The sequence below is a fragment of the Ceratotherium simum genome, chromosome 17 (genome assembly GCF_057802395.1).
Source record: "Ceratotherium simum simum isolate JZ-2026a chromosome 17, ASM5780239v1, whole genome shotgun sequence".
In the NCBI taxonomy this organism is placed as follows: domain Eukaryota; kingdom Metazoa; phylum Chordata; class Mammalia; order Perissodactyla; family Rhinocerotidae; genus Ceratotherium; species Ceratotherium simum.
In genome coordinates this window covers 10,332,926-10,348,818 of record NC_141916.1, presented here as the reverse complement: position 1 = coordinate 10,348,818, position 15,893 = coordinate 10,332,926, and the positions used below count along the sequence as shown (strand labels likewise).

At 41.6% G+C, this 15,893-nt stretch overlaps 1 protein-coding gene and 1 long non-coding RNA gene across 3 annotated transcripts in view; one reads left to right on the top strand and one right to left on the bottom strand.

The window, feature by feature from the left end:
• Nucleotides 1–8,943, bottom strand: part of LRIG3 (leucine rich repeats and immunoglobulin like domains 3) — a 45,145-nt gene extending 36,202 nt beyond the window's left edge. The window contains exons 1-3 of one of the 2 annotated variants that reach the window (XM_087442101.1): nt 8,453–8,943; nt 2,641–2,712; nt 2,364–2,438 (exon numbers count right to left, since the gene is read on the bottom strand). In XM_087442101.1, coding sequence (XP_087298227.1) covers nt 2,364–2,438; nt 2,641–2,712; nt 8,453–8,685 — 380 coding nt within the window. In that variant the 5' untranslated portion in view covers nt 8,686–8,943. The remainder of the gene's footprint in view (nt 1–2,363; nt 2,439–2,640; nt 2,713–8,452) is intronic. The other variant, XM_014786689.2, reaches the window with a different exon arrangement.
• Nucleotides 8,944–9,144: 201 nt separating this feature from the next.
• Nucleotides 9,145–10,259, top strand: LOC147914686 (uncharacterized). Its single transcript, XR_015554877.1, has 2 exons — nt 9,145–9,268; nt 9,815–10,259. It is a non-coding gene; the product is annotated as an uncharacterized LOC147914686 (long non-coding RNA).
• The last annotated feature ends 5,634 nt before the right edge of the window (nt 10,260–15,893 follow it).

Genomic DNA, 15,893 nt, shown 5'->3' with positions numbered 1-15,893 from the left:
GAAGAGGAAGATCTTACCAGGTACAGTCTTCTCTCTGTCCAGCCCCCCAAGCTGTGAGTCCGCACTGCACAAGGCAGAAATAATACAGACTGACATGGAATCTTATGCTCAAGATTCCAACTATTTTTCCTTTTCTTGAACATGTTTTCAAATTATTTAACTTGTGCAAATTACCCAGAAAAATGTTTTCCTCCACAAAATGTAAAAAAAAAAGAAAAAAAGATCTTGATAGAAAGTCAATCAGTCCTGAGAACTACTTTGAAAGATACAGGATTTAACTGTGGTGCTACAGCAAGTTTCGAATCTGAGTCATGTTATACGGTTTAACAAATTTTTTTGAAATTTCAGACATGTATTTAAGTACTGACTTTTAGCTCTGATTATTTTCAAGTGCACCTATGTAAAAGAAAATGTTCTACCCTACACAACACAAGACAGAAATTAACAGTGTGTTAGAAACAATGACTGTGTATTGCAATATCCAAAGAAGCCTACAGGAGAAAACAAAATGTGTAGAAGAAAACAGCAGAGAAACAAATTTTTCAAGATATTTCATAGGCATGAATATAACTTTTCATCCATACTGAATTACCAGGCTCATCACATAAATGACTCTTGCAGATTCTATGTAATGTAAGTAATAAATAAGATCTATCGATATATAAGATGAACAAAGCAATCCTTGGTTACATGTACTGCAACAAATTAAGGGGAAAGAAAGCGAGATTATTCAAGTTCAGTAAAGATTATTCAGCACTCACTACAGTGAAACGCAAAAATATGGAGTAGAGCTCAAATTTCGAAGGCTTCTAACTTTCCAGATTTCATTTCAGTTTTCTAATGACAAATTATAGCTTTAAAGTATAAAATCACGAGGTTATTTATTCCCAATAGAACTTTCTAATTTCCTTACAAGTTCTTATGCTTTCAACTCTATACCCTGCCAAAGAGAAGCCTGCTTTCCCCACCCCACGCAGATTCCACAACCCCACTGCAGACGCTCTCAGCCGTGGAGCATGCAATGACCCTCAAGGCTCTCTTGCACACGCTGACAGAATCTGCCAATACACGGGGCAAGGACAGAGGGGTGAGGTGGCATTCCCTGGAATTTAAAGAGGCCCCAGTGGTCAAACGAGAATAGCTCAAGATGTTTAAGATAGCAAAACCAGTACTCCATTTAGACTCCAAAATTTTAAGCCATTGTGAAAGACAAAGAAAACAGGCATTAATACTAGCATAAAAATGTTTTTTACATTCAGTTTATTTGTCAAATACCAACTGCTTTTTCTTTCATTCCTTTCTGTTTCTGATCTTTGGAAAAACCACATCAGTATCAAATGTCACTTAGTTCTTATTCAAACAGAGGAAAGCAGACACAGCGGCTGCACCCGTGACTTAGCTGACCTGGGCACTCAGTAAAAACAAACCTCTATAAATCACCAGATGTAAGCAATTGGGTAGTGATCACTTTAATTAATTGAATAGCTTTCCTGAAATTTACTGTATAATTTCAACCCTCCCAACACCTTTCCCAGAAGCAACTAACAATGGTGGTTTTCTCTTAAGTTGTTTAAAAGAGAAAAACATTTTTAACTTTTGTGGCTTGAATATATTTTTAAATTATTCAAGATTAAGGTTAATTAAGCTACTTAATTTTAGAAATTATACCATGCACATTCTAAATGCTACCTTTAAATGCCAAAAGTCAAAATTATTCCAAAACATCTCCAATGCATGAATATAAACATGTTATCTGCCCTAAAAATAGAGAAAATTTAACACAATTTTAATTCTATTTGAAAGCTCATATTTGCAAAATACCATCAATGGTATTTCTACCTTCAATCACATAATATAATTTTAACTGTATAAAGTTGATATTTTGCCTTGATGTTTCTGAACCTCAATTTCCACAGGCATCACACTTAATAGGACACTCCAAAGTCTTGTTACCAACTCCCATTTCTCCTTACAAAACAACTCCCATCATTCTCCAGTAGGAACTATGCAATACCTAATCCAGAGATCCACGCCAACCATTGAGTAATACCAGAATTAAAGTCCTAGTCTACACAATATAATCAAATACACGTCTCTATGCGGTGAGGGCGGCTTCTCTGAAGCTTGGAGACCATTTCAGCCATGACAACAAAGTGTAAAAAACGTGTTGTTATGATCATACTTAAAATTTAGGAGGAAGAGAGAGCTGGAAAACAAGTCACCTAATTTAAAGAACGCTTCTCCGTTATCCACTGAAGGAAGTATTCATATTTTGCTGGTAAGATCTTTGCTCTAGCCCACAGGGAAGTGCCACTCATGGTCCCTGCAAACATACATGAGAAATCCTGCCAACATTCACTTACAAGGAGAGAAGTGTAATATTTGCTGAGACTGGTCCTAGATTTGGAATGGTCTCCAATTCATTGTTGTTCAGTTTCCTATAAATGACAAAAAAGGGAAAAAAAGCTGATTAGATAAGCTGTAATTCACAGAGGTGAAAAATTTATAAAATTATTTCAAGATACCTCCCAAATTAAAAATTTTAAATAATTTATTATATCCAAACGTTCTTTACAGTTAAAGAGTGTGATGGGTAGTATATTTCACTCAAACCTCAAAGAGAAAATAACTAAGACTCACACTTCTCGAAGGTTTTGAAGGTGGCTCATGGAACTTGCCTTGATGGAAGACAGTCTGTTGTGACTTAAGTCCCTAGGAGAAAACAAAAATAAAATTATAAGTAGTTTCGAAAAATCACTAATAGCGCTTAAAGATGTGCAGGACAGAGTGGATTTATGAAAGATCTCTATCAACACTATTGACAACATAAGAAATAACCGGTCCATCCTGTTCCATAAACTAGATGGCAACCCAAACACCAAACTCAAAACTACAAACTCGGAGAACAAAATTAGTTTCGGAGGCTGGCAGATTCAGATGCTTTCAGCCCACAAACGTTTTAGGAGATGTGCTTTGGCACAGGGTGAACAGATCTTTTGTGAACTGGCTGTTTTGCTTCACCCTCCCCAGCCCCTACCATCCCCTCACCTCCAATGTGATGTGCTGAAGTCATGGCTTATGAAAAGTGGCTAATTAGGCAGGCTGCTGGGACTCAAACCTCTGAAGAAACTCTTTTACTATCATAAAATTAAGCATCAGTGTCCTTATTACAGTCAAACAAAATAGAAATTGCTTTTCACACATACTTATTTTGCTCGGTTAAGGCACCAAATTATTTAAAGTATCATTTTGTCTGTGTGTGTGTGTGTGTGTGTGTGTGTTTCTGTGTTTTGAGAGCACAGAAAACAACCTGAACCCTCTGCCTTCCTGAATTCCCCAAATCTCAATACCTGGTAATATAACGTATAATTTAAACCACATCAACCACCTAACAAAGTTCAGCAGAGTGTATAGAAACCTGTGAACAGATTTCCTTTCAATCATTAAAATAAATCTGCTTCTTACTCAAAGACTTAATCTAACTTAGTAACAATTTCCACAGGACATTATTATTTAAAAAAGAAAAAGCAAAACAAAACTCCTACATATGCAATAATCTAGGCTAGGAAGTCATCTCATTCAGCATTTAAGATTCAAAATATGCAACAAAATCCATCAAATATTTGGTTATATTCCCTATGTGTGTCAACATACTGAATATGTGCCTTCAAAATGGTGAATGAAATGAAATGGTTGAGCAGCTACTGAAAACCAGGCTAACACACAGTATGGCTTAAAGCTCTCCCACTGAAAGATGTTAACCAACACTTACTAAATTAACTCTTTCAGTGTTCAGAAATGAATAGTTTTAAATAACCAAAGTTTTAACCAAACTTGATTGGAGAAAAGCACAAACCATTTGTTATATGCATAAGTACCCCCAAAAAAGAGAAAAAGGCAGAAAAATCACATCCAGAGACGCAGTGTTCCTTAGGGCATGTCCATTAAGTTAACAATTAGAAATCAGAGATCTTTCTGTCTTTGAATTTTTGTTTTGAGAATAAACCTGGATTTCTCTATTTCACCTAAAAAAAAAGTCTGCAAAGATTTTATTTGAAACATGTTTGCCTAAAGACCTACCAGACAGTAACAGACATGAGTAGATTTGTTCTGGTAGAGTTATAACACGAAAAAAAATCTGGCACAGTCTTTAAACTATAAAAATCCTGCAATTACAACCACTGCTGTGCATGCTCACCACGCTGGAGCCAGACACTTTCCCTCGCAGCCCAGCTCACATCCATCTGGAGTTCATCAGGAAGCCGTGAGCCCAACAACTCACGTTAGGATTCAAACAAAACCCGTGTGCTTTTTGCACCACAGACAGTCCCAGATTTCCCACAGGGCTTAAAAAACAACCAGGGAAAAGAGTCCTTCACCTGGGAGGTAGCCTGAATCAACAGAAAGTCTCATTTGGACCCACTTAACTAAAGGACATTGAACCAACATAACATGGCATCCCCTATTGTTTCAAGTTTTAAAAAGGAAGGGGGGGGGAACCCAATCTGGCATTTACAGTTAATACAGGTGATTTTCTTTTTAATTAGAAAAACTAAGACTATACTCTCCACTTCATTTTAAGGATTATTTCACAGGGCAATGCTGTGAGAAAAGAGATTTGAGTGCTGAACTTTTTTTCCAACAAGTAATGGGATGAGATCTCCAACAAAGGACCTTTAAAATGAGAAACCACCTTCAGAGAACAGTGCACATGCTGGGGACCACTCATTCCTGATCCAGAAGCAGGAGCTGGCAACCTTAAACATTTCAGTTATTGCAACTCACTTCCATTCCCGAGTTTTCTGTACTATTAAAACCACATTATATGTGGGAGGAAAAAAATCACCCCTTAAGTGACTTTTACTGCTAAATACTTAAAGCCATGAAACTTTTAATGCACCTAAATTTAGATTTAATACAGCTTATGTTTCAGAAATGATTACTCTCCAGTTAAAGGATGTCACCTTTTCCTAAATCTTCCTGATACTGTTTTTATGGCTAGACTATTAAAAACAAATTCCAAGTTGGACAATGTCGTTTTCTTAAACCCATAAGAACATTCAATCAAGAAGGCAAATTCTTCATTTTTAGGTTTCCAATAATGATCATCTTCCCCAGGAAACCTTTTGAAAAAATTTTTTGTAGCGAGGTTAACAAATGGGAAAGGTGGTGAGGCAGGGAGGTGTTAACTATTTACCCAGAACTCAGCTGGCCAAATACTTGAAAATCAAACTCTACATGGTAGACAGAAGTTTCTCTTCCTGCATATGAGCAAGAGAATAAATATACATGAAAATAATTAATTTACAACACTTGGTTCCAGCTATCATTTTCTTCCTTTTAGCTTTGGAAACCTGACTTCCAAGTCAAATTTTAAAATGCAAATCCAGCCCAGCTTCTTAATCAATCCCACGGGGGCCTGCAGAGCTGCTAATTCAGCAGAAATCTGGAAAGCTGAAAAACAAGGCAGGCTATAGCTGTTTTAAGACACGGATCCAAAGTGACTCATAAATCAGCCTGCTCTGTTCAAGTTTTAGTCTGGAAAATATAGAAAAACAGCTGTGAAAACCATAAGGACTATTACCCCCACCCCGGCCCCAACTCAGGAACCGAGCAGAGGATTTATAACAGGCAGACAGTAAAGAAGCCATACCAGCAGTGAGCACCTTTCGGACTCCTGCCTGAGCCCAGCTAACTCAAACATTTCTATGTAATAAGATAAATAATTCTGAAATTTCAGTGAGATCAAATACTTGAAACTCTCATTGGCAATTGAGTAACTTTCCCCTCTTTTGGCTAAGTAACATATTCTCAGGAGCACTCCTCCTTGGGTTCAGGACTCTTTGTAAGCACGAAGTCTAGATGTAAACTCAGTCTGTCTTTAAAAGCAGTTGTAAGCAACACTTCACATAGTTGCTGTTTTGAGAGCCACTTTCCTTAAAGTATTAAAGGTTACTCTGAAAGGAGAACTAACTACAACGTTATTATTTTATAGCTCAAACTATTCAACTTTTCATACATAGGATTCCTACGGCAATAAATCACAACTGAATAAAGTGAAAAAATACATACACACATGTATAATAAGTAGACAGATTGATTTTTTAACTTGCAAATTCAACAAATAAAACAGAACACAGACACCAAACTTTTTCTGAACAGTGCTCTCATAAACTAAGCCTAAGGCAAACTTTTACTATCTTAATTACCTAAGGAAAAGGAAGTTGAGATATGCGGAAGAACAAGAGGCACTTTTCTACTTACTTCTGAACTCGGAAACAGTCTAATTAAAACTTTTCTAAGGATGTAAAATTTAAGAAGCAGCTATCTTATGCCTCCTGTTCGAAACACGAAGGAACAGAGAAGTTAAAGCTCAATTCCAGGGGTTTTACTTCTTTCAAAGGTAGAGACAGGAGACTTCTAGAATTTTAGGCACAAACAGAAGAAACACAATAAAGAATTTAGACCACATGGCTTGGTGACAACTACAAAGTTGGTTAAAAGTCACACAAGCACAAGAATGACAGAGCTGTCCAATGAGTGATCACAGTGGGGCTTCTGACAACAGACCTAGTGCTTATTTATACAAGTGGAACTTATTTTCACATACATTTAAGGAATGTGGACTTGTATTGAGACAATTTACTGCTAGCGGAAATGTAATTAAAGATTGTGCTAACCAAATAAACTGTAATTTGTTTTTAGTGTGCCACCAAATTATCTGCAAAACAAAATCCTAATTAGGTCAGCTACTTTTAAAACAACCTTTAAATAGGTATCAAACCCCTTTTGGTTTAACCCAACTTCTAATCAAGAGCAATACAGTTATTTTTTTGAAGACATCCAAATTCACAAAAAAAGTATACTGCACCCTGCATGGTCCAGTAGGCCGCTCGACACTGACACTATTGAATATAAGTTAGATTTGTTGAATGATCCAAGCATTTCTAAACACACCCCAGGAAGCACTCTATTCATTTTCTTCTTCTCATCCCTCTATTCTTCATAGGTGTTCACCTCCAGTCATTCAAATGTTCAGTCCCATATGTTGTCAATAGAGCCATTCACATTTCATGAATAAGGCAGCATGACCTCCACCAGAGGCAATTGAACAGAATTAGCCACAACTAATTGAAAGTCTTCCTGCTTTAGGTTAAAGCCCTTATCTCCTTCTTCAATTGTAATAAAAACTACTAAAAAAGACAACCCACGGTAAGAGATTAAATACCAATCTAAAACTCCCTAATTCTACTTTTTGCTTAAACTAAGGTTTATTAACACAAAGAATACGCTTTTAATGGTCAACAATTCTACAATTCACAAATAAAGATTTTGATCAGCACAATGATTTAAAAGCACAATTTCTTAAACTGCTGACCAAACTTTCTACCACTATTATTAGGACGTTAGGATAGTCTACTAGAGTTAACAACTTAGAATTTCCATTGCAATTCTGCCAGCCCCAAATCTAAGGATTTAAGGGTGGACTGCACTTTTATTGCTTTCAAACAGGATGACTATTTTTTTTAAAAAAGAAACGCGAGCTTTGATTGTTTGTTTACATTTTACACGAGTCCTCCAAGTCCTCCAATTTTAACAAAACTAGAGCTGGGAGAGAATAAGGAGACATTTGGAGAGAATCAACCTTTCCAAGTAAACTACACTTTCTTCCTTGTTCTTCCCCGGAGTTGGCAGTGATCTCAGGTTTTCAGACTTCACAGCTAGCGTCCAAAAACTTGCATAACAGCACCCAGCGCTCTCCCCTAAACCGTCTGGGCGTGCTGAGAAACTACAGAAATCACGCCCCTGGTTCTGAAATCTCTAGCTCCTTCTTTTCCATACCTACTGATCAGTCTTGCCAACTTCTTACCGGAACGAGGATGTGTTACAGTTTGGTCGAGGAGGGGGATTTATGGAGCTTTCTAATGCGAAATTCGGCACAGGGGAGAGAACAACAAAAGGATGTCGACCATAGTTTGCACAGTGACCGAACTCTGTGGAGGGGGCTTCCCAAAGGAAAGGAGCGCGTTTAATCACCGAGTGGTAACAGGACAAGGGGCCTGAACCACTTAGGAACTCTAGGTGAGCTCTCAGAGGGAGAGCTGCGAACTCCCACAGTCTGCAGGCGGCCCCCTCGCCCGCCCCGGCCTGGCAGGGGCGCGCATCCGACCCCCCGGGCGCGCTCAAGGCGCAGGATGTTGACTCTCCCCTGGAGTTGTCAGCGGCTCCCTGCCCTCGCCCACCTGCGGCAAGGCGGGGCGCGCCAAGGGCCCACCTGCGCGGCCCGCAGGGCCCTGAGGGAGCGGGACTGAGGCCCCGACGGCTCCTTCTCCATCCCCGCGGAGCGCCGCTCGAGGCCTGGGCCCGGAGGAGCTGCCCTGGGAAAAGCTGCTCCGCGCCGCGCGCCCTGGCCCCGCGCCGGCTCCCCTCCGCCCGCAGGAAGAATACTTACAGCCGCGCGACCCAGGGCGGGAGCGGCTCGGGCAGGCGCGCCAGCCCCCGGCGACTGCAGTCCAGCAGGTCACCGAGGCAGCGGCAGGGAGCGGGGCACGGGCGCTCGGCGGCCACCCCGGAAGGCTGCGCCAGCGCCCCGCGCCCGCCCTCGGCCGGGCCCGCGCGCCCCAGCGCCGCGCACAGCAGCAGCCCCAGCGCCGCCGCGGGCGCGCGGAGCCTCGGCGCGCCCATCGCCGTCGTGCGGCCTCTGGCTCGGCCCGGCGCTCCGCACTCGGGGCCGGCCGCACCTTCCAGCCGAGGGTGGACGCCCGCGCTCCGGGCCCGCGTGCGCGCGCCCTCCTCTCGCGCTCCCAGGCAGACTCCTTTCCTTTACTGCAAGCCGCGAAGCCCTTTCATGCCCCGGAGCAGCGAGAGGGAAGCCAAAAGGATCGGCCGACCGCGCGGACTACAGGGCGAGCAGCGCCGGCGCGCGCACCCTCCGGCCCGCAGAAGAAACTTTTTCGCCTCCTCCCGGCCCGGAGCGCGCAGTCCCCGGCGGCCGAGGCGCGGGGCGGGGCGAGCAGGGGCCGGCGCGCGCCCATTGGCCCGCCAGCCCCCGGCCCGGGCCACGTGACAATAACAAGGCTCCAGTCCCCGGGCGGGAGTGCGGGAGAAAGTGCAGCTGAGATTGTAGGAAATTCGGAGTTACATTTTCCAGCCTCTCGGGCCAGAAGCCTCCGCTACGTCCTGGGAAACATACATCAAATGCAGTTGAAGAGAAAAGGGGAGTGAAGAGACAAACGAGCAAATATTAGGCCAGCTCTCGGAGTTGGAGGTATTTAGGGGAACTTCAGGGGAGTCCAAAGTTAACTCTGATATCAGGAAGCCTTTCAATTCCAAGTTTAAAAAATGTATGTTATCCTCCCATTCACAGATGAAACAATGGTTTCAATGAAAATATAGTTTTCTTAACATTAATGCTTGTCATTGTTTTCCATATGTCGGCTCCACAAATAAAAACAATAATAAAATGTAAAAGTTGGAAATGGTATATTGAGTTACAAATAGCCAGCGTAGTGCACTGATAGAGCTGGGGGGAAATTACGGGAAATGGCTTTCTAATAAACCAGAATACCAATCATAGATTGCATGCAATAGCTAGGAAAAAAGTAGTCACGGTAATACTTCAGAGCAAAATGAAAACTAGGACCGTGGAGGAAGAAATTAATATATGCACCGTGGTCCACCTGGACTTTGAGTGATGACAAATCCTCATTGAGAAGGCTACAGGCTAGAAGTACTTGCCTGCCTCCTCTGCCGGCGGTGGATTCAGGCTCACAGGACTTCCCAGTGAAGTCTGTGCCTTAACTTATTCTTGCAGGTGATACAGGATGTTGGAACTGATGGAGACTTCAGAGATCATCTGCCAACGCCCTCCTCCTCTGGGTGAGGAAATAGATTCAGAGAGGGTAACTCGTTTGTTTGTGGCAAAAACTGGAAGCTTCTTTTAAACTTCCACTTCTTCAGTCGTCGTTTCTTGCATGCTGACTGCCAGAGCATTCGTTGGGGCTGCTTCAACTGTTGGTGACTGAAAAGTGGAGATGGGTTGTAGAGTTGAGACTTGAACGCTAATGCCTGTTGAATTCCGCTCTAGCAAGTCACCTGTGTAAGCATGCCAATTCCTAGGGGAGGGAAGAGACTCACTTTGAAACTGAAGCACATTACTTTAGATGTGATCTCCCAGCCTCTTCTTTCCAGCTACCATTAGCACCGACCTCACCAGCATTTTTGATGATGTACAATTAAAAATATTTATAATGATGGTACCTGGGCTTTGAGTAATCATTTTGCCTGCTTGGGAGTGGTCGAGACACACCACAGTCATGCTATGGATTTTCCAGCTCAGCCTCCCCCATCTACTTCACATAAGGAAAATCAAGCTTAATGCATTGGAGTTTTTAAAAAGAAGAAATATGCCATTATACACGTTACGTCACAGATAGTCAGAAATTGGCTACCCTTTCGGGGAGGTTTAGCTCATTTTCCCTAGTCTATCCTCTCCTTTAGTATTTCATCTTCTGTGAATTCCATGTACACCTATATGCTGATATTTACCACATCCATATTTCTAGCCAGATATTTCTCCTAAACTCTAGACCCATATATTCAACCACCCAGAGGTCATCTCAAATTGGATGTTCAAATGTCACATATCTAAAATTAAATATCACCACCCCTGAACCTTACTGCTTTTCCTCCTGAGTTCATTCTCTCGGGGGGTGATACCTCCCTCCCTCTAGATGACTGCCCCAGAAGCCTGATTCACCCTTAAGATTTCCTCAGTCTCACTACCGCCTCTACATTCAATCAATTAGCAGATCCTCTGAAAACTCTAGCAACTGAATGTATCTCCTATCTCTCTCTCCTTGGACGTAATGCAAGTTCAGACCACCATCAGCTCTGCTTGGATTACTGCCACAGCCTCTTTCCTATAGGGCATTCCAGTCCTCTCTCCACAATGCAGTCAAGTGATATCCTGAAACCTCACATCTGAGCCTGTAGCTCAACTGCCTAATTTGTTTCGTGGGGTCCCATTGTCCTCAGAGCAAAGTTTACATTCTTTTAGAGTGACATATGCAGCCTTTTGTGTGCTTGGCCTCTACTTACCTCTTCAACTCATTTTATTTAATTATCTCCCTTTTACTCTAGGAACTACTTGCAATGTGCTTCCCATGCTGCGCTCTTTGCTTTTGGTCCTTCACATGCTGGTCCCTCTGTCCACATCATGCTCTGTCCCTCTTCTGCCTGGTTGATTTGTGCTTCAACTTAAGCATCTCTCTTTTGGAGAAGGCTTCCTGAGTCCTGCTTTAGCTATCTCTCCCGTGCCTTCCCAGCACATCCAGTATTCACTGGAGTGTAATTGACTATTTTCACTTACTACTTCCTAGATAATGCTTAGAATTTGCTCATAACCATGTATCCTTTAAGAGTTTTACCAGATATGATGTTAATTAAATTACTTAAATTTTCAGTACCTAAGTTTCTCCATCTATAAGTTGGGAATATAATAAAAACTTTCTTATCTGATTTCCGCTTATTAGTTCACTGGATTAGCTTTCACTCTCTGTTCCCTCTGTAAGATTTATTGACTAATGCCCAGGACTAGCTGAAATCTAGAGGCTGCCAGCCCCTCCCTAGTATGACCTTTGCATGTTTGCGCCTAGCAGTCGGATGTTGATCCATAGTAGTTCCAGGCTTGTTTATATCTATAATTATGCAATTAAATTAAATATTGTGTAAACCAAATAAATGCAAGTGCAACCAGAAAGTACTTCATTTCTATGATAATAAATTTGAAGCTTGGGGAAGATTCTTTAACACAATCACTAAAACACAATGCTATCAAATTAGGTATGGGCAAGACAATTGTAAAAACTGGGGAGAAATGATAAATCTAGGAGATTTCTTCACATAGATTGCTTTGCAAGCACCCTTAAGTTGTTGTTCCACTTTAAAGCAGTTGTAATTGGGAGTCAATCAGCAGAGGATGTTTTATGGAGTGGCTTATGCTGACTCAGATGGTCTTTGAGAGAGCAAACTAGGATACCATGGAAAGGATGTAGCATGCATTAGATATGGCTATCTTCCATCTCAGTCTGTCCTCAGCCATGCAATCTGTAGGAGGAGGATCCAGTCCCACATGGGAACATTAAATCGGTGTAATATTTTCACAGACTTTTCAAACCCTTCATGAACCGCAGGGCAGAACTTCCACTGGGTATTCACCTGAGCAGGTGAGGACCGAATGTCTTTGAGGTCCCTCAGGGCCCCGGGCAGCCTCTTTTGCAGTATGCAGACGATAGGAATGAAGGCAGAGTGCCAGGGAAGATGGTCTGTAATAGAGGGGAAAAAGGAACATAAAATTCTGTTTACTCTCCCAAAATTTATCAATGAATACCAGTGACCCAGAAATAGTCTTAATGTGTCGGTGAATTCTTTGATCCTCTCATGATGTAGTTTTTCTATATAAACACACATACACACACACACACACACACACACACAGTTCAGTGGTATCAAATGTTGATTCTCAGGTCTTGTGGGTAATCTCTTATAAATAAGGATTTAGTATTACGTAGTCAGATTCATTTTGACTGGAGGTCTTTTAACATTTGAATTAAAATGAGAGAAAGTGTTGGATTTCTCCACTCCTTCAGAGGTTTACACTGGTTAACCCGGTAGCTGAAAATTGACTCTCCATTGGAAACTACCTACATCACACCAGACCGTTTCTCGTTTATAACTTTGTCCTGGTGAATGGCAAGCCCCATCCATTTTCAAAACAGCCTCCTACCGTCCATTTTGTGGTTAGTATAACCCAGCCCAGTGCTCCTCTGAGTTTCCCTGTTTTTTTTTTTTTCTCCCTCTGGCAAGTGTGAGACTTTCTTATCTTGAGTGCTGGCAAGGGCAATGACTCACTGATAAAAAGTAATCGAGGTGCTAAGCTGTCAGTTTTAACATCCAAGGACAAGAATGGAAGCTAAACACTCAGGCCTTGCTTTATCGTTACAATGAATGACACAGTTTGTGTGAATGTGAACTGTGAAAAGGGAAAAGAGATAAGGCAAAGGAGGAAGAAAAGCGCAAAAATCCCCAGATAATGACGCCAAAAGCAAATGTTGCTGTGCTCTGTAACCTAAGCATATCTTTCCCATTCATTAAGGCATTTTAGAAGAAATAGATAACCCCCTTTTCTCACAAAAAATGCAATGCTTCACTTAGAGAGCAAGAGAATAGAATCTTATTTTACAAAACCCCTGCTATGAACATGTCTTAACGCTTTAGAAAATATTTAGAAAAATGAAGATAGCCACCCATCTGTTTCTCTCAAGTTGGCCAACTGTGCGATATTACTTGAACTGAAAACAAACAGTGTTATCTGAACGTTCACTTAACCACAAATTAAACATATGCTGTCTTTTATTTCACTCATTTCTCAAGTCAGCCTCTAAGGAATAATGTATGCTCTGAGGAAAGCTCGAATTGTGGACAAACCTGGGTCCTCTGGAAATCACGTGGGTGTTGCCCGGAGCTGCCGGGAGCTGGGAGCCCCGAGCTGGGGGTGGGGAATGGGGGAAGGCTCCTGGCTGTGACCGCCACCAGACTCTCCTCAGTGGTGAGTGTCCTTCCCCAGCAACAGATCCTTTCAGTGGTCTCCAGTTTCTCCACTCTTTCTCCTCTTCTTCCAATCTCTGCTCCATTTTTTTCTCTAGCCAGCAGCAATACTAAGACTCCACTGGAAATTTCAACAGGTAAAAAATAGCCCACCTATCTGGCATGCAGACATCCACATGCGTGAGGATTTGTTACAGAGGATGCAAGGTGGTCAGAAGTCTGACAGTGAGGTCATAAGTAACTTTGGCTTTCTGAACCACTCTCTACCACATTTTCCTTTCCTGTACAATGGGGTGAAGAATAACAGATTGCTGCACAGTCGTATTGTGTAACTATACAGTCCCATATAGATTCTAGTTCCTATTACTTAACTCTCCAAATTACTGTTTTCTTTTCATTATTGAGGGAGATAAAGTGAGTTAACTACAGAAACATCCTGCTGCTGGGATTATTGACCACTGGAATGTTGGAATTAAGTAAACCCTCAATTATTAGTCCCGAATAAAATGGGGACAATAATATTTTATCTTAAAATAGAAAACAAAAAAACCATTTTACAACCTTAATATAAAACCCTCAATCTATGTGTTATGACAGCATACTATACATATCCTGAAATTTTTAATAGGAATTTTATTTTGCTGTCTCAAAATGTTACTGCATAACTCAATGTATTATGATTTATGCCATGTGGTCAAAAAGAGTCATTAGGCATATTTTCTAAAAAGACTCGTGTATTCCTCCTGGGAACTTTCCTGCAGAATATTTTTCTCCTACTTCTTGGATGAACAGTTGCCCTATACATTATTCTAAGAATTAATTTGCATTTCCAAGCCATAAGAGTGCTCATGAATGAGTTATTTATTGCTTTTATTTATAGTTTCATCCTCTTACGCATCTGATATTTACCCAGGCCTGACTATCAAATTATTAAGGTGATTTTTGTCATGAATATTCTCAAAATCAAGTTCCCTGCGTTAAAAACTCTGCTTCTATTCCTAAATATAAGGATCACTGTCAAGCTACAGGGTTCACGACATCGTTCCGCATAAATATTTTCAAATAGAGAATGAAGATGAATTTTGATTATATGGGGTCAGTTTCAACACGACATTGGGCTCCTGTCATAGTAAAGACAGAACAAATACTTTCTTGCTAAAATGTAAGTGTTTAGACCAAAGCTTTTCACACTTCTATCACGTTTATACATTCATACAAAAAGATTTGCACGGAAATGCTGACATGGAGCATGAAGAAGCTTTCAAGACACCTTGCTTATGCCCTTGCCCAGGCACAACCGTGTCTGCCGCAGCCTCCTCCACTCCCACCGTAGTTACTGCAGACTTGAACAAGGTTTTCAGTCAGAGCATTCGTCTTCACAGCCCACACAAACAAGTTCCTCTTGCTCTGGTGCTGCCATTTGAGCTTTTCTGTTTTTTTCTGGACAAAATAGAAGGTATGACCAGAAGTGTTCCTGAACTTTCTTCCTTGCAAATTACATAATTATAACTCTTTTAAGACTTTCTCACGAGCGCTACTCTGCCCCTATGTAACACCCTCATGAGAGTCAGGAATGTCTGCTGTTTATTTGCCTCGTTCAGACGAGTATGGCGAAGGGGAAGTGAGAGACTCTCGCAACTCCACGAACGATGCTATTCAACCTTTGTCATGCTCTTACTCTTCTCTGAATATTTGATTTGTATTAACTCATTGATTTCTATTTTTTTTGTGTGTGTGTGAGGAAGATCAGCCCTGAGCTAACATCCATGCCAATCCTACTCTTTTTGCTGAGGAAGACCGGCTCTGAGCTAACATCTATTGCCAATCCTTCTCCTTTTTTTTTTTCCTTTTTTTCCCCAAAGCCCCAGTAGATAGTTGTATGTCATAGCTGCACATCCTTCTAGTTGCTGTGTGTGGGACCGCCTCAGCGTGGCCAGACAAAACAAGCGGTGGGTCGGTGCGCGCCCAGATCCGAACCTGGGCTGCCAGTAGCAGAGGGCACGCACTTAACCACTAAGCCACGGGGCCGGCCCCTCATTGATTTCTTACAACCACCCTGTAAGTATCATCCGCATGTTACCAGATAAGGAAACTGAGGCATGGAGATGCTAAGGAACTTGCCTATGTTGGAGTTGAGATTCACACCCAGTCGATCTGACTCCACAGTGCACCCTCTTAACCACTACGCTACACTGCTTTCCACTAGAGTCAGAAAAAGCAAGTTTCCTAAAGCCTGCCATCATGCTCAAGAGAAGGGATTCTCTGGAACGATAAGCAAAGCGTGG